This window comes from Argiope bruennichi, chromosome 1 (assembly GCF_947563725.1).
Source record: "Argiope bruennichi chromosome 1, qqArgBrue1.1, whole genome shotgun sequence".
Lineage (NCBI taxonomy): Eukaryota > Metazoa > Arthropoda > Arachnida > Araneae > Araneidae > Argiope > Argiope bruennichi.
In genome coordinates this window covers 106,682,237-106,706,242 of record NC_079151.1, presented here as the reverse complement: position 1 = coordinate 106,706,242, position 24,006 = coordinate 106,682,237, and the positions used below count along the sequence as shown (strand labels likewise).

Below are 24,006 nucleotides of genomic sequence, written 5' to 3'. Positions count from 1 at the left end.
TAAAATATTTTTTTAAAAAAATTCATTAAAAATAGAAATTTAATTTATAGATTAAAACATTGGTATTATTGGAAAGATTATTTTTTTGAATTTTAAGATGAGTAAGACTTATCTTAAATTTCAAAAAATAAGTGAACTTTGAGAAAAATTACAGCACAAAACTGACTTTTCTGCTATAATAGTTTCGGAAGTTATCACGTAAAAGCGTCAAACTTTCGCTTAATTTTTAATTCATTAAACTTTAAATAAAGAATTCAAAACATCGCTCCGAGATGTATATCTCGGAGCGATATACATCTCGACAAATTTCGTAGCTCTAAGTCAAACGGTTTGACCTATAAAAAGCCAACATACATATTCATCTTTATTATAAATAAAGACGAAGATAGAGACAAAGATTATTATTTTCCAATGTCTGCACAGAAAGAATAGCTTTTTTCACAGAAAAATCACTGACATCAAAATCTCTATTTTCCTTCATTTTTGTTGACCAGATGAACTATCATGCAATTGCTCCATCCCATTTTGAGCGATTAAACTAATGAATATTCTCAGTTTCAATTTCAAACTCTAACTTCCATTGCAAAACAAAAGAAAAAAAAATCAGCCGGAGTGGTTTCCTTGAAACTTTATCGAATACTCTCTAATAAGCTTGTTCCGTCTCGGAATGACGAATATTTTACGAGCGGTTATTATGTAACCAATATCACAAAGTCACAAATACCAGTAATCAATACTTTTCAAAGAGGGGTGTGATTCAAATTCTTGATATGATCATACTGGTGATATTTCGATTACAGGTTTTGGAGCACGATAGAAAGTAACAATCGATATGATCTGTCCAATGGAAGCTCTCGAACAAAACAGAAAAGGAGAAATCTGTGAATGGGTTGAAAAGTGAACAGATCGGTTATTCTTGGAATTATCGTATCATTAAATTGCATATCACTGAAATTTATCGGAGCTGTGACTTCACTGGAAAGTGTGAAGTCGCCGCTCCACCTCATGAGAGTGACCATGACTTTCAGATATTCACATTTGATGATGCACTATTCCATACAAATCATTTTTAATTGCTTGTGACATGACTTTGCATATATTCTGTTTACTGCTGGTGCCATCTATTGGTAGAATATGGAACTAAACATTTTAAAGAAATGACATATATATTTAATTCAAATTTTTCAGAAAATGGTTTACTCCAGTAAAGAAATTAAATAAATAGTTTTGAAAAAAAAATCAAATTTAAGAAGTAAGCTGAAATGGATAAATTAATTCAATCACAAGTTACTTAAATTAGTAAAGTAAATATTAATTACAATTAATAAATTTTATATTCAATACTAAATAATAATTTTTAATTAATAATATGGTTGAAATAACAGATATTTGGAACAAATATTTAAAAATAACAATAGCAAAATTATTTGTTATTCAAAAAATCGTGGATTACGCATCTCTAGTCACGTCAGAGAACCCCCCCCCCCCTCACTAGGCATTGGGTACAGTAGTTAAGAAATATAAACTTTGGCGTGAATTTAGCATTTTTACTGAATCTGTCGGCGATTATGTTGACTCCTGTTTCATTGTGCTTCTGACAACGCCTATTATAATCGCTGTAGCTTTTTTTTATATACTTAAGAAAAAATGGTAAGTAGTTTTTGAAAGAAAAACGTGTGTTCTTTAAAAAAAAATCAAAATACATTTTTACCCCAAAATGTTCTGAAATCAGTGTTTTCAATGTAGTCGAGTACTTAAATTTATTTGAAACACGTCTATCGAAGCAAATTTCAGAAAGCAAGAAATTAACTACCTAATTTTTTTATGAATTTTTTTTAACAGTTTCAGTTTATATGTAGATATTTACACTCGTTCAAATACGAACTATGTGAAGAGAAATTGTTGTAATCATAACAAAAAAATGTGGATCTAAATATTTTATTAACTTTTCAAGTTTTAGCTCTTCCTAAGTCAAAAAAACATGTAGGATTTTCTTTGTCTGAAGTGTTAAGGCCTTATCACACGGCCAAATTCCGTCTACACTTTCGTGGACAAACGCGCACGGAAAAATGTGTGTAGTGACGTCACGTGGGGATTTGCTGTATGGTAAACCTAAAACACAGGTGTACTTTATGGCTAATTTATTGCTCTGCATTCGCTTTTTCTGTTTGGTGAATATCTGTAGTTTTCTCATTTCGTTAGTGGGATTCCTGTTCATACATTCCGTACATTATATCCTGGGATATATTGCTGTTCCATCAATTTTGTTAATTTTTCGATAATAATGACAGGTTTACGTACAAAAAAAAATCTAATAATTGCATAATGTATCTGTATTGGTATTTTATAGATAAAATTGTGAAAATCAAATTTAACAAAAAAATTTGCTAAAAAAAGCGATTTTATGAGTTGGATGTGCAATTAATTTAAAAAAATAAAAACTTCACTATTATTTATTAATTAAAACATTAAACAATAACAGAATCATTCATATTTTGCAATTCCCTTAAATGTACTATATAATGTGCTGAACAATATTTCAGTGATAAGAAAATGAATTGATCCTTATTAACTTTCACAACAGCATAGGAATTAAATAATTTTTTAACTGTATGAAAGATGTTAATTACATATTTTAGAAATTCAAAAATTATACCATTATTTAAAAAAAAATTAAAGATTTAATCAGATTAAATGCAGTTCACATAAACATAATTTTTTTTTAATTCTGAAAATAAATTTTCTTGGTTTTGATGACTATCTACTGGTGTCAATATCTCTTCATCTTCTGATAATTATTGTACGAAATTAGACGTTCATTACGATCATTAAAATAGTAAATCTATTTCGAATTTTTAATGAAATCCGTCAATGAGTAGATTGTCTTAAGCATTTGTGCATTAACCCCGTGCCAGAGAATAATCATCAAAGTTCGCACGGCAGCCTGATAAGATGCTTCGTAATTCAAACTCGTCAACAGTATCTATTAATACACAAATACCTCTTTTTGTCTATTCATCTATATGTGAATTCGTTTGCTCAAGTACCCAGCAATCAAGATAAATAAATTTCAGTGTGGATCTTCAGTATGACGATTGTCAAATCTGCTGGGACCAAATGCCTCCCTTATGTGATCATCCATTTTGGCCACTGCTCAAAATTAGAAGCTCTGTTTTAAAATAGTCCTCATTTTGCTTCAAAACGAGAGGTAAACTTAACTTCAATACCTGGTCTTTACACCATAATTATAAATGTTTTCTTTAATGTTTCCGTTTAAATGTTGTTGTTTTTTTGTTTTTTTATATATAATATTACGACGAATCTAAGCCTAAAACGTTCTAATTGTGTAAGTATACGAAAACGTCACAGATAAAACTCTCTCTCTTATTCACATTCATAATACGAAAAAATGTTTTAGCATTTTTAATGTAAAATAAAATATTAACTAAGAATAATTAGAAATAAAAGTGCGCCTCCATTTTCAATTTGTCCAATGCATCATTAGTTTGAAAATTTTATTTTGTAGAATTCTTGCAATAATTCTTTATTTGCCATCTGCTTTATTTATACCAGCGATTCTTTAATCAATATGGACTCATTGATTGTCTAAACAACTATAAAGACATTTATAAAAATCCAGTATAAAAAGATGTTTTTTATTGAAAGAAATAATTGCAAGTTTTCGATCCACTGTCGAATTCGGACTCATCTACAAGCAATTACAGCTAAATATTAAATATTTAGATTGAAATTAGGACAACTGAGGCACACAGGGTACTAGATAAATTCAGCTTCTTTTAATTCAGTCTCGCTGTGAACACTAAATGTTAAAACTGTCTTAGCAGAATATTTTCTGTTTCAGGTGAACGTCAGTTACTATAGGCATTTGGACTTGAGGGATGTTTTCTAAAAAGAATAACAAATTAAGAATTTTTCAATATTTCCTTTGCTCTCTTTGCGTCGTTAACGGTAAGTTCCTATTTCTTACTATTTAATCCATTGATAATACAGTTTATAAATAAAAACTATAATGGGTCTTTTAGCACGGGGTGCTTTTTAATATTCTTTTGCTGTCTGTGAGCATAATAAATGAAAAACACATCGAATTCGACGAATAAAATTTGCTATATATTCGTTATAAGACTTCTGTATGAGAGCTATATTTAATCTTGAATGTCACCAGATTGAGACTTGATTGAACTTTAAATCTATTAAATATATGTGTCGAAGTAGTCAGTTTATGTTAGAATGATGTAAATAGTCTGTAGAATCATTTCCATAAGGGAGCCCATATATGGTCCACGAAGATAAAACACAAATAAGATAAACAAATCTGATCTTGGCAGAAATGGATATCAACTATCACTTCTCAAGTACTGACCTAAACTTTTTGTGCTATTTTTGAAGCAATTTGAAATACATTTTAATTTTACGAAAAAAAAAACATAAAAATAAATCAGCAAGAGTGGAATCCCAGAAAATTACCCTCAGTAAAAATATTTGCCCCTCCCCCTCCGTCGCATAAAAAGCGAGAACCTTGGACCAAGGCTCAGATTTCTATTTTCAGAATCCCGCATATAGGAGTTTTGTGCTTCATAGTATAGAAAAGAAAACTAAATCTATTGACCGATTTAAACAAAATTTGACTCAAAGCCAAAGCTACTGTTTTAGCAGCAAGATCATATTAGGGATGACGAATATTTTAAGAGCAGTTATTACGAAACCAATATCAAAAAGTCATAAATACAAGTGATCAATACTTTTCAAAGAGGGGTGTGATTCAAATCCTTGATACGATCTTACTGATGATATTTTGATTACAGGTTTTGGATCACGATAGAAAGTAACAATCGATACGATATCACTGAAATTTGCCGGAGCGATGATTTCACAGGAAAGTAACTATCGATACGATCTGCCCAATGTAGGGATGACATATATTTTTAGAGCGGTTATTACGTAACCAATATCAAAAAGTCACAAATACAAGTGATCAATACTTTTCAAAGAGGGGTGTGATTCAAATCCTTGATACGATCTTACTGATGATATTTCGATTACAGGTTTTGGATCACGATAGAAAGTAACAATCGATACGATATCACTGAAATTTGCTGGAGCGGTGACTTCACTGGAAAGTAACAATCGATACGATCTGTCCAATGGAAGCTCTCGAAAGAAATCTGTGATTGGGTTGAAAAGTGAAAGGAGCGGTTATTGGAATTATCGTATCGTATCATTGAATTGCAAATCACTGAAATTTATCGGAGCGGGGATTTCACCGGAAAGTGCGAGGCTTCACTGGAAAGTGCGAAGTCACCGCTCCACTTTACGGGAGTGACCGATATTCGTATTTGATGATGCACTATTCCATACAGATCATTTTTAATTGCTCGTGACATGATTGACTTTGATTACATGTATTCTGTTAACTGCTGGCGTCATCTATTGGTAGAATATCGGACTAAAGTAAACATTTTAAAGAAATGACATATATTTTTAACTCATCTTTTCCAGAAAATGGTTCACTCTAATAAATAAATTAAATAAATAGTTTTGAGAAAAAAATAAAATTTAAGAAGTAAGCTGAAACAGATAAATTAATTCAATCACACATTACTTAAATTAGTAAATTAAGTATTGATTACAATTAATAAATTTTATATTTAATATTAAGTAATAATTTTTAATTAATAATATGATTGAAATAACAGATATTTGGAACGCATATTTAAAAATAACAATAGCAATATTATTTGTTATTCAAAAAATCGTGGATTATGCATCTCTAGATCATATAGAATGCCGGCGTCCTGGTTAAGAGGTATCGGGTCTTTCCCGTGATCTAGGCATCCCGGGTTCGAGTCCTGGTTCGGGCATGGTTGTTCTCTACTCTGTGTTCTATCTGTAAGGTGGGTGAATGAGTCCTTCCCCCCCCCCCTCCTGTGAAAAGGGGCTGTACAAGCAAGTGTGTGTGTGTTGCCTCTTCATATGAGCTAGAAATCAGACTTTTGTGCTCAGGGGTCTTAACCCTCAGAAAGTACCGTGCAAAAACTTGGCTTAAAATAGTCACACGAGAAAAAAAAAATCATATGAAATTTTTGCATTTACACGCAGAGATATAAATCGAATAAAATAATAAATATAGAGGTTAATATAATATCTATAACATCTATGTAGCAATTTTTAATTATCTAGGTCTTTATATTTTGTAGTTAATGTGTGCACTTGTACTCAGACAACCAAGCAGACAAACTTTCTGTGAGTGAATTTCGTTCAAAATTCGATAGAAATCTATAAATCTTAGTATTAAGATCATGCCAAGAATTATCCAAGTCGATGTCTAAAATAAAACGGTAATGGGGGGGGGGGGGGGTAAGAATAAATGACAATTAGAGAATGACATTTTCTTCGCTATATTTGATTTTTACATAAAAAATTTGAACCACTGTCAAGAGATAAATCTCAATAAAAGAGAAGACTTAACTGTAACTGTCTATGAATGATTCAATTGGTTCGGTTTTTGAAATATCGAAACTAGAGTGTTCTCTGAAGAAGCACATTGAGGAATATCTAAAATTACATCTAATGTACAGATTATTAGACCGAACTTAGAATCTGTTTCTCATTGAAAGCTATGGAATTAATAAATATATGATTTATAAAATGAAGCTCAATACAAAAAAATTCATTGGTTCATGTTTGAAATTTACCATGAGATTCTGTTTTAAGAGAGAAACGATGTCAGTCATACAAATGAGCTGAATGGCATTTTTGCGGTGTTCTAAAGTTCTTTAGACTGGGTAATTATTGAAAATGGTAGGACACGCTTTTAAATTTTATAGAACATTTTTTAGCACATTGCATCTGAACAAACTAAATATGCTTTGCTATCGATTATCGCAAACCGTTTCTAAAAAGGTAGAAGACAAGTGTTGAGGAAAAAGATTAGTGGCCTGCTTTCACGTTCTATGACATAAATTTAAGTTGTATACCCTAAAACGTCAGAGCAAGAGTGAATTTATTTTTGCCACTCTCTAATGTTGCCTATTATAAGTTATAAGATAGAGCTTTTGTAAAATCATTTTTTTAATTATCAATTTTGAAAATCATTTTGCAATTTAAAATAATTCATTTTATTTTATCAAAGCTTGGATAAAAATTTAATCAATAAAAATCTAGTCAAAATTTAATTTTTTTAGGAACCGAGCTTTGCAATATTCTGTTTCATCAAATGAAATGTTTGTCAATAATAGAAATTTTATAATGTTCAACTATTAAGATTTCACTTCATACTATCTGGTTGTAGTGACATTTCTAATGAGTGCAGACCTAACCCATATTAATCTGATAATCTTGGTCAGATCACAGAGATCTCTATGGGTTAGATGTTAATTTATTGTTGCTAATTATAAAAGTGAATGGTTGTTATCTGACTGACAAACTTATGTCATAAATTGACAGTAAAGGTGGAAATAAATTTGAATGAAATAAAATGTTTGATTTATTTCTGCAATATTCTTTGAAATGCACTTTTTTGTGCATTAATTTGCATGTATTTTATTTCCTCTTGTTTTTTTCATATGCATCTCTAGTTTAGTTTCAGCTTTCACTTTTAAAAAAGATATTTGTTATATTTTTATTTGAATTTTCTCATCTGTATATTATATGCATGCATATATTTCAATATATGATAAAATAGTTCCATCACAGATTCTATATTGCATCTAAAATATTCAAAATTGGTTGTAAATGGGTGTAAAATAAGGAATGAATTGTTGATATAGAATAACAATTATTTATTTATATAAATCTTTCTTTTCTTTCTAATTCTTCTTTTTTAAACAATTTTTGTAAGAAAGATTCTTTGTAAAATTTATTAATGCACCATTAAATATGATTTAAAAAAAAGAAACTTTATTTAACTTCATGTCAAAATACTTAATTTTTAATTTTTTTATTGTTTTTAGAATTATTTTAATATTTTTATCCTTATTGTATTAGATGCATCTATGCCAGAATGTAAGAATGCATTTGACAAATGTCAATGTCATCGTTCCTATAAGCTGTACAATAAAGAGATGGATGATGATCAGAAAACGACGAAACTGTGTTTGAAATTGCACAAATCAAAGAAACTAAATTGGAAAGATGCTGATAAGAAATGTAAAACAGAATTTTCATATTTATTGTTTAATTATACTGAAAATACTGCATTTGAAGATTATAAGAAAGAAGGTGAGTTATCTGTCATCTAATCGGTATAAATCACAATAAAAGCAAAACTAAGTAATGTTTGTAATGCCTATTTTTAGATAACAAAGATTCTAATGAATGATAATAATAATATAATATAATAAAAATAAATCAGTGAATATATTAGCTTTCTCCTTATAATTTTTAAGGCATTGCTATTTTTTTCTTTTTTCATTAAAAAGAGGAAACTGAAATTAAAGTGAAAACTGAATTATTTGAATAAGTATTGGGATGAAAATCTCATACTTTATTTTTGTGATTAAAACAATTTAAAACTGTCCTGTTTAATGATACTTGATTGTGTATATATGCAGATATTCTGCATTTTAATGATAATTTTTAATTTATAATAATGTAGATAAGATAATGTCTGCATGCTCTCTTATATGTAGCTATACATATAGCTAAGAAACAAGGCATTTTTAAGCTTTATTTATGTTTGGGAAAATTCTTGCTATTTATAATATTGTACATAGATTTTTTTTCTCCCACTGTTTTTCTTCTTGTGACCAAATACTTTTATTGCCACAAAGTTTGTATAAAATCTAAATTACAGGAATTAATCTTATTTGGATTGGAATACAAAAGCTTTCTGGATATTATACAAGTTTATCTAACTATCCAAGTCTGTTTAAGTAAGTATTTAGATTCACAATAGTTATCATTTGTAATGAATTAATAAATTATATTTTTTAAAAATATGTACTCGTAAATATAAATGAAGTATAATAGTCATTTTTTGCATTGCAAATTGTTATAACTGAACCCTTTTTAAAATTCTGATATTATTTAAAATATATATATATGGAATAAAAATTATTTTTTACTTTATTATCAATGTATATGCTTAGTATCAATTTATAATAAATGTGTATATTTTTAGAGAACCTAACTTTATTCATTTTGACCATTGAACAAGCATGCAGTGTTTTCTATTGTGCTTTTATTTAACTGTGCGGTAATTATCTTATCTTTTGTTTTGTGGAGATTTGAATATATCTTTAAGAGATGGAGTTAAATGAGAAAGCAGAAAGTTTGAGAAATATCTGCTAATGATATACCATTCTTTTTGTGCTTGAATGACTGAATTTTTTTATGATATTTATTTAAACATATATTTTCTCTTATGGTATTGTAAAGAATTTTTGCTAAAGGAAGGTGAATAGTAAAAGGAAATTTTGCAAGTGATGCAGAATTCAATTGCAAACATTTTTGCTCTTATGGAAAGGAAATTTTTTTTTCTTACTTTCTCAGAAAGAATATATTCAAGACATTGATAGTGAGCCATCTTCAGCAGGCAAATGCTGATTATTTTTTAATTGCATAAAATAAATTTTCCTCTGCATCTGAATATAAAAAAAGAAAATCATGTATCAACATTAATTTCCAGTATGTATATGCTTCACATTAAAAAAATTTACAAAAAAGAAAGATTCAAAAGCAAAGTACAGCATTTAGAAAAAATTTAGAACAAGAAATTCAAAATGGCCATTATGCAAACTGAAGAAGCAGTAAAAGATGAAATTAACCTCTATTACATTTCTTCTGATAATCTTTAGGAAAAAGCACAATTTTTTAAAGGAGTGTTTGAACTGAGTTCATTTGCCATTAAGTATATAACTCTTTAAGATTTTGTCCTCTTTAACTCTTTAAGAAGTCCTTGGTGACTTTAAAAATTTCTGCAATTCATACAACAATGTTCAGAAGCAAAACCTCACTTATAATTTTGAGATTTATGGTATTGGAGTACAGCTATAAATGTTTTTATTTTTGAAAATATTTCAATTTGTGATAAAATTTGGGGCCTAAATTTTTTCCACAAAACAGTGCTCGTAGTAGATTTAAAGAAAACATGAGATATTTATTTTTTCTTCTAAAATCAACGAGATCTTAAAAAGTTAGAACTGATCACCCAGATATCTAGAATGGTTTATTTAAAATTGCTTATAATTTTTCCTCTTAAAGTAAGTCAAAATATAACAGCAGGTAAGTAAAAATTCTCAATGATAAAACTCAATAGATGGATAATTAAAAAAAAAAAGTTGATTGGGCTGGTGATTTCTTTTCTCCACATCTGAGAAGTTAAGATGTGGAGTTTAGTCACTCAGATGTGATGTTCTCCACATCTGAGTGACTAAAATATGATACAGAATTTTAATTTATAAGTAATTTTAACTTCTTTCTTTCATGTCAGATTTTGGAAAATCAAAAGATCTTAATGATTTCACTCTTAATGTTGTAAAACAGGTTTTTTTGTAATGTTGTAAAGTTTTTTTTTTTTTTTTTATGAATTGAAATATTTTTTTAATGTAAAATAGATCTGTGTAGTAAACTTGTTTTAAGTCATTCAGTATATTTATTTACCTTCTTTTATTAATTTGTTTCTTTGCAGATTTCTGAAATTTGCATAAATGCTCTGAATTTGGAGTTTTCATTGAAAATAAATATTTATTTTTCTTTCCTTTTAGAGAATCAAATGAAGTTTGGGGTAGACAATGGGCCGGTGGAGAACCTATTTATGATTGTGTTGCATTAGATATTTCTACTGGCAATCTAGTTACTCGTTCTTGTTCTACAAGGCTTGAATTTGTATGCCAAAACAATGGATTTCCTGTCTATCCTATTGCAAATAGTAAATAAAATTATTTGCATAATTAGAATTTTTTAAAAATTGTAAATTTATTATTTAATTCTTGATTTTATCCTAATGACTAAATTGAAAGAAATAACCAATTTAAAACTTTTACCTATTTATGATTTGTAAAAATTTACCCAAGTGCTTTATCAGCTTTTAATTTTAATTTTTGTATTCAGTTGGGTTTTAATACATAAAAGTAGTAGTAAAGTAAGGTTTTTTTTTTTTTTTTCAAAAATATGAAGGAACATTAAACTGCAAGAAATTTAATGTATCTTTTTTATTTTCTGAGAAATAACATATCTGAAAAATTTAGAAATCTTATTAAATATGTGCCTGTATTAAACTTTTGTTTATTAATTCTTTCTCTCTGTTAATAGTTTTCTTGAAAAATTTTGAAATGCAAAATTTTCAAACTATGTTATTATTAACTATGTTACAACAAACTATGTTATTAACAGAATATTAATATATTTTTGCTATTATCAAATGTAGCAAACAAAAAGTTTTAAATAATGATAAACATTTTTATGGATCAATTAAAAATTGATCAATGATATGCAGGAACAACAACAAAAAAAAATGTTTTTTGTATGGATCAATGCACATCATAGTTATTATAAGCTAAAATTGAAACATATTGATGTCTTTTTTATTAACTTTTGCCAATTTCTTTTATTAAAACTTAATCCCATTTGTATCCAAATGAAAACAAAACAAAGGGAATCTTATATTATGGTACTTAGAGTGTTAAAATAAATTTTTCTTATCAGATTGAATATTATATATTGCAAAATGAAAATTCTATCCAGCGCAATAAGTAAATGCAATCTTTAATCCATATATTTTTCTTTTTTTTCCCCTCATTTCTCATTTATATACTGGAAAATAATACAATAATTATTACTCCAAATTTTTAAAATTATATTTCAGCTTTGGCTTGTCCTGAAGGTTGGTTATTTTACTATCATATTGACATGGATATGAAAAAATGCATCAGAGTATTCAAACGAAGAGATTACAGACAAGATACAGAAGAAGAATGTAAGAAAATTGGGGCCAATGCAGCTGAAATTGATGGTTATATTGAATTGTATGCTCACATGAGCAAATCAAATATAAAAGGTATGAAATCTAATTAAAAAGTGCTCTTAAATCAAATATTTGTTGACATATACATACTGACTTTTTATGTATTTATAATATTTGAAATTTTGCTTAAAATAATAAAGAGTTGTGTTTCAACTCTATTCACTGTTAATTTAATAAATCTTGCTCAAACAATTGTTTGTGCACAAGTATGCACCCACTTGTGAATAGAGCAGCTTGGATTAGGAAAATTATACACCAATAATGTATTATACACATTGAGAATTATTATCTTTCTTTATCATTAATTTTTAGAAAAGTTTGTACTGTAAACAATAGAGTGAATCCAAAATATAAATTGTTTCCTTTGAAGAAATTAAAAAGGAAGTAATTTTATTTTTCATTGATAGTAGGATGTCATGCTATAGAATCTTTTTAAGTCCTTTTTAAATATGATAAATAGGATATTCTTTTTGTGCAACAAATAAATTAAAAAAATTTCCTGACATGTTTTTCAAATTATGCCTTCTTTATATTTATAATTTTTTTTTTATTTACAATGTTTTATTATGCTTGCATCAGATAAGATTATCTATAAATAGTAGTAATGTATTTTGCATTAATTATTAAGATCCAATTAATTTTATATACTTGTTTTAAATTTTTTCCTTGCAAAATATATCTGGACTGGATACTGCCAAAAACTGTAGAAAAAGCAAGAGTTGCAAATTTACTTTAAAATATTTAATAATTCATTAGATGTACACTTTAAGAATTATTATTCACTGTCTATCTTTGGTCATTGGTTGCAGTTCAGAAATATTAGATTATTTCCCTTTTTATTTAAATCTCTTATGGCATAGCTTGATGTTTATGATTCTCACAAGAAAAAAAAAATCTCTAAAATTTGGAATAGAAAGCCATTTCTAATATAATCTGTATTTCTAACATTCTTTATATTATGTAAAATATTGTATCTTTGGGGCTTTTTGAAATATTTCCACCTAGACATTTATTTTGTGTCTAATTTTAACACAAATATACATAAAAGCAGTTAAATGCTTTTTAGCATTGTTAAAATTTAGTTCATCAATATTTATGTAACAAGTGGCTTGAAGTCGCATGTAAAAATTTTATAACATTATAGGAAATAGTAACATTATTTACAATTAATAGGGGATAACATTTTAATAATGTTTCAGCAGATAATTGTAAATATATTTATAAATTCTAATAATTCTCCAAATTTTTAGTATTCTGTTTACCCACACTGTTTAGCTGTTTACCCACACTATTAATAGCATTTATTTATGATGTTAACCACCTTTAATAAATTACATTTCATCATATTATTTAAATTATACTGGTAAAGTAAAACAGTGTATTCTGATTGGCTTCATGTATTCTCTAAAGAAATTAATTGCTGAAACTCGTCCAGTTAATGAGAATAGGGATTGCATTAAAATTTAAAATTTCATTTTGCTACATATATAGATGATGAAGAATGGAAGAGGGTATGTAACTATTTATTATCATCTAAATGTTACAGATTTTCAAATGAAACAAAAATTGGTTTAGTAATTGTAATCAGAGTCTCTATTTTGTTTTTTCCTTAAAGAAAGTGCATTAAAATAGTGTTTTTCCAATTTTCTCCAAAAATAGTGACTGGTGAAAGGCAGGTAACTATTGATGAATTATCTAAGTGCCTTGCTCTTTCATTAAGATATAATTAATGGCAGTGGACTAGTTGTTAGGGCTAGTTCCTTGATTTAATTATTTTAATATATGAATTAGAATGATAGAACAAGTTATTAAGGCTGAGGACTCTGCCAAAATTTTATTTTGTAATATCGATATAAACTTTACAATGGTAGTAGATAGGTGACTATTGATTATGTATATTGGTATCAACAGCTTTTATATGAATAAATTTTTTAAATGGTACATTTTTTGTGCCTGGGGAATACTATTATGAGTTTCCTTATAGAAAAGGAACAATGAAGTATTGTGTTTAAAATTTCTAGTCAAATGGATGAGAGCATGTGACTATTGATAACATATTTATTTAGAAGTTTCAAGCTTTCATATGAAACAAAAATTAGCAAAATTGGATGAGTAGTTGAGGCTAATGAACTGATTCTTTGGTTTTCTGTATTCTTTTTAGACCTATAGACATTTTCTGAAGGATTAAATTCTTTGTGTTCTAAAATAATCAATTTACTCAAAAGACTTTTAGTATTTTTCAGTTCACTTTTATTTACTCAATTATTGACCCTACTGTATAAACATGTTTTTTATATTTTTAATTTAAATTACTTAATTGCAGTTTTAATTTAATTCAGACTTTTGCTTTAGCACATAATCTTTGTTAGAAAAAACATTAGAACAAATATATGCTAAAGAATATTCATATCATTTGATTTAATGCATATTTTACTTTTTTTTTTCAGATTTTGCTTCGTTGTCTGGTAGTATTTGTAATGGAAGATATATTGAATCTGTCTTGGGTGGTCCTAGGAATGTCATGGACACTGCAATAACATGCCCTGAAATGCCTTTTATTTGTGAACGAGACTTTAGAAGTATTTGTAAGTGAGTGTTTTTATATTCTTAATTGCTATTTTTCTTACATACTTTCTGTTTTGTGCTAAATACTGACTGAAATAACAAGATTTGAATTAATATCAATTAAAAAAATTGATCAGAATAAAGATTGGTGTTGAATGAAGGCTAATTTGGATCAGAACCAACACAAATAGTTAAGTATTTAAATTAATAACAAAAATTGAAGAAACATTGCTGGTTACATTCTATATACTTATATGCTGAATTAAAATATTTGCCTAAACATATCAATCAAAATCAGTTCTTTCATTATCTTTATTTAGGAAAATAAGATTTTACTTGCAAATGTTTTTTTTTTTTTTTTCCTTCTCTAACCAATATTCTGCCATAATTCCTTTTTACATTGACAAATTCATAAACAGGTCTTAAAATCGGTACCAGTTATATATATAGCCATTAAATAATAAATTAATTACTGAATAATTAAAATGTTTTTTAATATGTTAAAATGATTTATGATGTTAATATTTTGTCTTAATGAATAATTAATTTTCTTTCTAAAGAGATTTCATTATGCATTCTATTTTAGTCTGATGAGATGTTATTTTACTAGTTTATTTACTTATTTTTATTTTTGTAAAAATTTATTAACTTTATTTAAAGCTATTTGAACTGACTTGTAGAAGTACAAAATCCTTAATGTTGTTATATATTTACTCATTAGTCTTTTTTTTTTTTTTTTGCTTTAAAGCTTTAGTGCCAAAAATCTTGCCAGATGTTATCGATTCTATATTTAGTACAGATACCAATTCAACTACTTTTACATGTAATGTAACTTTCAATGGCAAAAATGTGCCTGAAATAGAGCAGCTTCATTTCAAGTGGTTTAAAAATGGAATTCCCTCTTCTGATGGCAACTTTCTTCATCTCAGTCCCTCATCTATGATTCATCAAGGTTCTTACCATTGTGAAGTTAGGGTTGAAGGGTTACAAGGTGCTTTTTTATCATCAGAGGTACCTTATATTTATGCAGGTATTATTATTTTAATAAGTTTGCTATTTTAATTATAATCATTGAAGTATTCTGATTATATTAAGTGACCACTCTAATCAAAATCTAATGGATGATTTCTAAACCATTAGAAAAAGAATATACTTGAAATTAGAAAAGTGATTTAAATGGCATAAAGAACAATATTTGTTTGGGTAAATAAATAACTTCTGAAAAAAATTACAGTGTCAAAAATTTTTTACAGTACACTTTTCTTATTAATCATACTTAATAAAATATTGCTGGAACCCTAATATTTTAGAAAGATCCACACTTCTGCAATTAAAGCTGACTGAGTTATAAAGGTTTGAGTATTATTGTTATTTCAGGAAATTTCAATGGCTATCTTGAGAAAAATATACCAATCAGTGTCTGGGGGTTCCCTCAAGCCAGCTATTAATTGAAAAGAAGCAGCTTTAAAGCTTATTTATGAAACAATAAAATTCAAAACTTCACAACCTAGTTGGTTTGGTTTCAAAAGTTTGGAACATTTTTTGCTTAGAATGTTTGTTTGTCAAGAATATTTTACTAAATATATCTCATAGGATGATGAAATTGCCTGAAAACTTTTGCTTTATAATTTTTTACAGTAATACATTTTTCAACTAACACAGGTTATAATTCTTTTCATGTCGAGTATTTTTCCAACCGGCATCATATTCCTAACTCTAATGGTTTAAAATTTAGCATTTTGGCCACAGATTATATGTATGTATGTTTGTATATATACTTTGCATTTTTAAATCATTTTAAATACACTTTCATACTTTTGAATTTTTTAATCAGTTTTATATTTAATCTACATTGTCATTTGAATATATTATTGATAACAATGCAACATTTTTAAATCACAAGATAATTATTTTTCATGAAAGATAAGGATCAAATTTTTGCAAGTGAAAATTGCATGTGTGCATTTAATTCATTATATATGATATACCATTCTAACATTTAAAACATTATCAATTTAACTATTCAAATATATTTTCTTTGAATTTGTATTTAAGATTGAATATTTGCATATTACAATATCTCATTGGTATAAAAAATTATCCAAAAATAATTACCTTTGTGTGTTCTATGTATTTTTGTTATTGTTATGCATTATTTTTTTTTCTTTAGGATGATATGATATTTCTAAACTTTGCTGAAATGTGATTTAATTTCTGTTGAGTTTTCTAATATATGGAATTTTTTTTTAAATTATGTTTTCCTTTGCCATTAAATTTAACCCTACTGGATAACTGAAAAATATGAAAATGTGAAAAATATACTGCAAGATTATGTATTGAACTAGCAAATATAATTTTTTTGCAAGTTGATATGCTGTATTGATATACTGTAAAGAACATATTTTGCTTTATCTATTTTATAAATTTTGAATGGTCAAATATTTTCAGAGATTATATTTTGTATTTTTTAGAAGTAAAATAAAATTCTGCAATGTGAAAAGATTAATATCACTTAATTTGAAACAGAGTTGTTGAGTGTCAAATATGTTTATTTCTCCTTGTTACGCTAAGTATACTGTCAGACAAACGAAAAAAAGAGAAAGGGTTTTATTTCACAAAAGATATATATAGAAGAAAATTATCAATATGGAATTCTGTTTTATTAGAATGATTGTCTGAGCAGAAAGTGCATTACCTTAGACAATGCTATCTGCAGGCAACATTGTCATTTTGTTCTGGAAAACTTGGTGTATCTTATTTCTCCTCTATAATATTTAAAGATTGTTATAAATGAAAGAAAAAATAAAAATTGAAAAAAGCTTGTTTAAACTGTAACTGGCACCACATAATCAATAATTGAAATCTAAATCAGTTTTTATTAAAATATTTGTAACAGTTTCAGTTTTATATATGTTTTTCTCTCCTTTAATCAGATGTATCAACTTATATCCTTACATTGCATGGAAATGCAAGAGAATTGAGATATGAAGACTTTTCAAAAATTAGTTTTCAGAATTTTAGATCTTATTTGAATGACTCCATGACAGTTTTTAGTACTGGTGATTTGCTACCTGTTGTCAACTTGAATTGGAATTTACAAAAGACTTGGTTAGTAGTTAGGTCTTATTTATTTATTTTTTATTTTTCAATTATTTATTTAAAGGATTTTTTGCCTTTAATTAGATGTTATCAATTCATCAAATAATATAATATTAATATAAAGAATGAATATTTGCTCTGTTTAAATTTTTTTATTATTCAAAACTATCAAATTATATAGTATAGTTTCGCACTTTTTTTCTTCTTTTGTATGTTTTATTTAATAGTTTACTTTTAAATTTTGTTTTTTGATATAGTTAAATTTCTAGATTCCTACATTTATTATATATATATATCAAAAAAAATTATACTAAATTCATTTTTTTTCTTAAGAACTTTTTAATGGCATCTGTAATATTACACATTTTATTTAACATGTCATTATTTATGGGACAATCATGATCCTTGTCCATTACCTTGATTCTGCAATGTTTGAAATTCAAATTTCGTAAGTACTTTGTATTTTTGATCAATACATATTTAAATCTAACTGTGGTTATGACATTTCCTTTTATTGGTGTAATGGGAATGTGAAAGCAGAAATCTTGTTGTCTTCTTCCTGTAGTTAAAGCTAGTTTGACCTTACGAGCCCATGTATCTAGAAAAAAATACTAGATGATTTTCTCTGTAAACATGAGACATCTTGTATGCATTTTGTCATTTAAAAAAATGTATGTGTCTATAAGCATTTCTGTTGTTGCAATTATAATCATCATATAAAATATTTTTCAGTATTCTTTAATATGTGATGTTCTAAAATTTAAGATCAAGAAAAGTAGAGAATCATTTCATCATAAATTCAATTTTCAAATAGCACAAATTAGAAAATGAGATGTTATGATAGCACCTCATGCTTGCCAAATATTGCAAAAGCAAAGTGGCAGATACATTTCCTTAGGATAGTCAAAGGAAAAGATTATAAAAAAAGAGAGAATAATGAGAAAAAAAATGGGGATGTATAAAATTTTGTATATTTACAAAAGAATAGTAAACAGTTTTAAGTTTTTAATGGTAATTTTAATTAAAGACAGCTGAAATTTTTTTACATATCTTATGTTCTGTCTTTGGTTTCCTATCTTTTGCATTGCTTACATATGGTGCAAGTAGATATTTGATTTGTTTTAACAATCTGAATTTTAAATTAATCATCTTGTATTATCACTTGAGCATTTAAGACTGATTGTGCCAACTGTGTCCATTTCAGCTGTAATAAGCCATACGTCACAATTTCTGTATCTTAGTTTCAAGTTTTATACTTCTTTAAATTTTGGGCAACTGTAAATTAATTTTCTATGCTGATTAATTACCTTAGCAGTAACTTTTCCCATCTTAATGAAAATAAATGCATTATATATTTGCATTTATTTTCTTTAATATATTATTATTATTTTATCTATTATAATCATTTATTTAATCTATTATATATTTGCAGGAAACTAAAACATGAATATTGTCTTTACTTTGGGTAATTATATTTGTTAAATTAAAAATTAAATAATAACTTTATAGGTTTTCATTTCTAAATTTAATAGAGAAAATTGAATGAGGAGTAAAATAGGAACCATTCCACTCTGTCATTCTATTCCATGGATGATTCTGCTTATTAAGGGAGAGGGTGTTACTAAATTATTACTTCTCGCTTCAGAAAAATTTTGCTATATAAATGTTTTCTTAATATTATCAGTAAGTAAAAATGCAGCATTTAATATCTTGATTAATATATTTAAATTCTTTTAGTGATTTTTATAATAGTGACAATTATATTATAATTTTATTAATTACATTTGCTATAATTAATTTTTTTCCATTTTAAATTGCTTGACTTTTCTTTACTTGGTATTATATAATACTTAAATTCAATCTAGATGTCTTGATTTTCTATGTCATTGTCTTTTATTATTGGATTTTTTGTTGTGGTTTTATTTGTTTTTTTCTGTACGAAATGATATATATGTTTGATATTTTGTTACATAATTATTTAAAAATTTCTTTTCATACTATTTAAGATATATTCTAATATAATTTTTTTTGAAAATTTATTTTTAAGTTGCTTTGTGTATTTCTTTTTATAAGCATAGAACTGAATTAAAGTTTGCTCAGATTCTTCAAAGCTCTTACACTAAATATATATTTTATTTTAAACTAAAATATATATTTAAACTAAATATATATTTTATTTTAAACTTTTATTTAAACACTTTTGAAAATCTATTAACTGATAAAATTGAATAGAAATTTAATTTTTTATGAATTCTACAGTTTGTTAAAAAAATTTAATTAAAATTCTATTTTATATCCATTGCTTTTTTAATTATTGTATTTTTGAATTTTCATTTAGGTCAGATGGAAACAGTGCTACAGTCCAAATACTTTTGTACTTAAAAAGAAATGAAAGTTTGGATATAATTCTCCAGGAAGAAGTAGAATTTTATAATACATTGCAAAGGTACTCTATAAGGAAACAAACAGATGGAAGATTTGTCAGAATATCATTAAAGTTACAAAGTGCTGGTTAGTTATTTTTTTTAAGTACTGAATTTGCTTACTGCTGAGTTGTTTCAACAAATACAGAGAACTAGCAAAACTAACAGTCTTTTAATAATATTTGTATTTATGTCTGATAAATAATAAATACTATTTCTATACATACTGTTATGAATATTTTCATTTTAGTTTTAGTTTTTATTTGATCTTTGCTATGATAATTTCATACTAGTTATTATTATTTTAGTGCAGAATTTAAAGTAAAAAAGTTTCAATATGTTTTTCAGTTATTTGTTTTGAAGAATCTGTTCCTTCTTCTGAAACTTCATATGATGAAATCTTGCTCTGGAAGGATGCTGCACAAACAAAATCAGCTATATCTGAACCCATGTGTTTGAATGGTATTTTATAAGTTATATTGCATTAATTTAAAAATCACTTTTAATAATTTATTGCTTAGAACTTTCAATTGAAAATGCTGTTATCGAAAATATGTAGAATTATAGAAAAAAGTATGCTCAGTTTACCTTTTAACTATCATAAATGTGATTAATGTTTGATTTTGAAACATTGTATAGCCTAAAATATGTTTTGATTTTGCACCTTGATTATCTAGATCTCTGTTAAGCAAGCCTGCATAAGAAAATCTGAGTGTATTTTTAATTTTTTTAGATAAATTATCCCAATTTTTGTGCAAAAATAGTACTCAAATGTAAAGGCTTACAAAAAGTTGTTTGGAGAAAATGTTCTTTAATCATTATTAAAAGAAAGATCATTTATAGAATATTAAACAACAAATAATTCAGTATATAGATATGCATATAAACGCACTTTCACTAATGTTATCACTAATGTTATAAACAAATTTGCATTTTTATGAAAAAAATAGCATGATAAGATGTCAGCATTATTGAACAGTGGAAAATATTTTTTTATTGTACCTGTAAATAATTATTGGGAGAATGTAAAAGAAACAGCAAAAATCAATACAGTTTGCAAAACCTCTTACCAAAACTAATAAATGTTTAAAAATGCATGTAAACAGTTCGATAACTATTAATGGAGTATATTAATATATGGTTATATTTATTTGCAAACTTATTTTTATGACTTCAAATTAATAATTCTTGAAACCTTGCTGGTTTAAAAGAAATCATGATTTAAAATTTTGCCTCTATGAATCGAATTTTCATTTATCTGAAATGATTATGGGAAGGAAATGAAAGAAAATGTAGAATTTATAATTTAATGGATTTGATACAGATAAATAATATGCCCTTGAAATATCAAAATATGAGGTCATTATTAATTTATAGGATTACTTACAACAACAAAAAAGGATTCCTTATAATCTGCATATCCAGTATCATAGCATTTTTGTGTAAAGATTATAGTGTGGAGTTAATTATTCACTCCCTTGAATACTTTATCTTTTATTATACAAAATATAACAATTGTAGTGAATATGGTTCATGCAACAGTAACTTAAAGTTAGTAAGATAGAATACAAACCTTGTGTTATTTAAAGTATTTATTTCCATTCTATAGAAAATGTTATTGAACTTGTATGATGAATCATGATTAACTATTTAAGTGGAAATTTAATAGTTAGTCACCATAAAATATTAAGCTGATTAACTATTAATTAACTTTATTTTTTGATGTGTGAAACCATATTTTTGTAAAATTCGAAAGACAAATGATAAAAATAATAACAAGAACTGTTGAAGCTTTATAAATTTTCATGTATCGATAATGACAATGTCATTTTTAGGAGACAATTCAGTTATCTGTGAGATTTTCATTGGTATTTTAGAAATGAGAAGTAATATTTTCTCAACTCATTTCATTACTTGGGTATCTAAAACCTTTTGGAGGCTAAGATTTTTGGCTGGACAAACAGAAGAAGAAATGGAGAAGAAGAGTCTGCTTTGATGAGTTACTTCATATTAGTGATATATGAATGCTCGATAACTGTTTGTTTGATAAATGCCTGGAGTTGAAAAGGGTTCGAATGAGGAGTTTTTGCTTTGCTATTCTTTTTAATGATATTAGTTTTGAGCAGTGGCAAATTTTAACAATATGAGCATTGAACTATTTTGAAGCCACATCTTTATCAGTTATTGATAACATGAACTAAACTTATTTTGACCATTTTTGATGTTGATAGTTTCAAATTGTTTTTGACAAAAGCGTGAATTTATTTATAGATTTAGCACTTTAGAAATATCTGTCAATAGATGTCGAGGTGTATTTGCACATTCTCTCATGTTATTCAAATAGTGAAAAATCACCTTTCAGATCAGAAATGATTGCAATTGAGTGGCTTAGATTACTCTAAGTATTGTAAAAGGACCCATTTAAAAAGAAGAGAAATATAAAAATAAAATGGGTAGATTTATCTGATTGTAACAAAACTTTAAAGTGAGAAAGAACATGTAACAGGTAGTCACATGTTCTACCAAGAAGATCCAATACAAAAACACGTGAGATGACAACCATCAAAACATGTGAGATGACAACCATGAAATGAAAAAAACTTTCTGTTATTGAAATTGTAAGGTAGTAGTCTAAATGGAGTGGGATGGTATTAGAGTTTATTTTTATTTTTGAAATCTCAGTCGTATTCTTGTAAAATTTTATCTTGCTTATTTTTGTTAGTTAAATTCTGAATTGATTTTTCCTCTGTCTGAAACAAAGAGATTTCCAATGTTTAACCCATTGCAATCTACTTTCCAGTAGCACTGAACATCACATTTTGATTGAACAAGTTCCCTGTCCAGTACTATATATTCCTAATTTAGTTCCTCTAAAATTGATGTTATATTGTATTTTTTTTCCATTTCTTCAAACTGACTTATTTCGTTAATTTAAAGTTGCTGATCAAAATTAACTCCAACCTAGTTACTGTCATTCAAATAAAATCAATGGATTGCAAGGGTAAATATTAGCTTCTACATTACACCCGACTGGGATGTATAAGAGCTTTCAAAATATACATTTCTAAAATTTTAATGAAAAGTTTACAAAGTAAAAATCATAGCCTTTTAAAATATTCTATTAATATTACACAATATAGTAAAATGTACCATTTTAAAGTATACTAGTTTTGAAATTGTGTACTTATAACTATGCAATGTTTGGTAAGTTACTTGATTTCATTATAAAATTTACATTCTTAACTTTTGGAATGCTATTTATCTCTAGTATCTTGACTGTTTTTAAGTGTCCTTTAATTTCAGATTGGAGATTGGTTACAAGAGAATGCAAGCCTAATTTTATTGATGGTGCTAAATGGCTACCATTCGATTATTCAATGTGTACAAAATATCAGCAAGCTGTTCAAGGTAAATTTTGTTTTAATATAATTTTTCTTGTATTTAGTAGTATGACATTTTATTTACAAAAAAATACAATTGTATTTTTTATTGTATATTACATATTTTATTGTGTATTGAGCCAAAAGTGATTAGTAAACCAATATAACTAAAACAATACAATTGATTCTTTTCTAATAATAGTGATCTGTTTTTAAATCTAAACAGTTTCTAAACCTGTGAATAAATAATTATTTAACCAGTTAAATGCATTTGACATGTATACACGTCAATCCAAATCTCCATTTTGGTGTGGTTTATGTAATAAAAAGGAAATTTTATTCGCTTTATGTTTTTATAAAATTTACTATTTAGAAATTTGTATATTTTGACTTTAAAAAGAAGGACTTGAGATAGTCCAAAAAATGAATTTTGCTGTTAACTGGTTAAACTAACCTTAAAACTTTGATCTTATACATGTAATAACATCAGTTTTAATTATTATTTCAAATTCACCTAAATAGCAAGAAAATAAACAGGTTGGAAAAGTGTATACGC

At 26.6% G+C, this 24,006-nt stretch overlaps 1 protein-coding gene across 1 annotated transcript in view; it reads left to right on the top strand.

Moving 5' to 3' along the window:
- Nucleotides 1–24,006, top strand: part of LOC129976334 (uncharacterized) — a 91,669-nt gene that overhangs the window by 20,821 nt on the left and 46,842 nt on the right. Inside the window, exons 2-12 of the mRNA XM_056089850.1 lie at nt 3,863–3,969; nt 8,005–8,238; nt 8,813–8,891; nt 10,725–10,888; nt 11,825–12,016; nt 14,431–14,568; nt 15,297–15,578; nt 17,482–17,656; nt 19,986–20,158; nt 20,419–20,532; nt 23,374–23,478. Of these exons, the coding sequence (XP_055945825.1) occupies nt 3,900–3,969; nt 8,005–8,238; nt 8,813–8,891; nt 10,725–10,888; nt 11,825–12,016; nt 14,431–14,568; nt 15,297–15,578; nt 17,482–17,656; nt 19,986–20,158; nt 20,419–20,532; nt 23,374–23,478 (1,726 nt within the window). The 5' untranslated portion in view covers nt 3,863–3,899. The remainder of the gene's footprint in view (nt 1–3,862; nt 3,970–8,004; nt 8,239–8,812; nt 8,892–10,724; nt 10,889–11,824; nt 12,017–14,430; nt 14,569–15,296; nt 15,579–17,481; nt 17,657–19,985; nt 20,159–20,418; nt 20,533–23,373; nt 23,479–24,006) is intronic.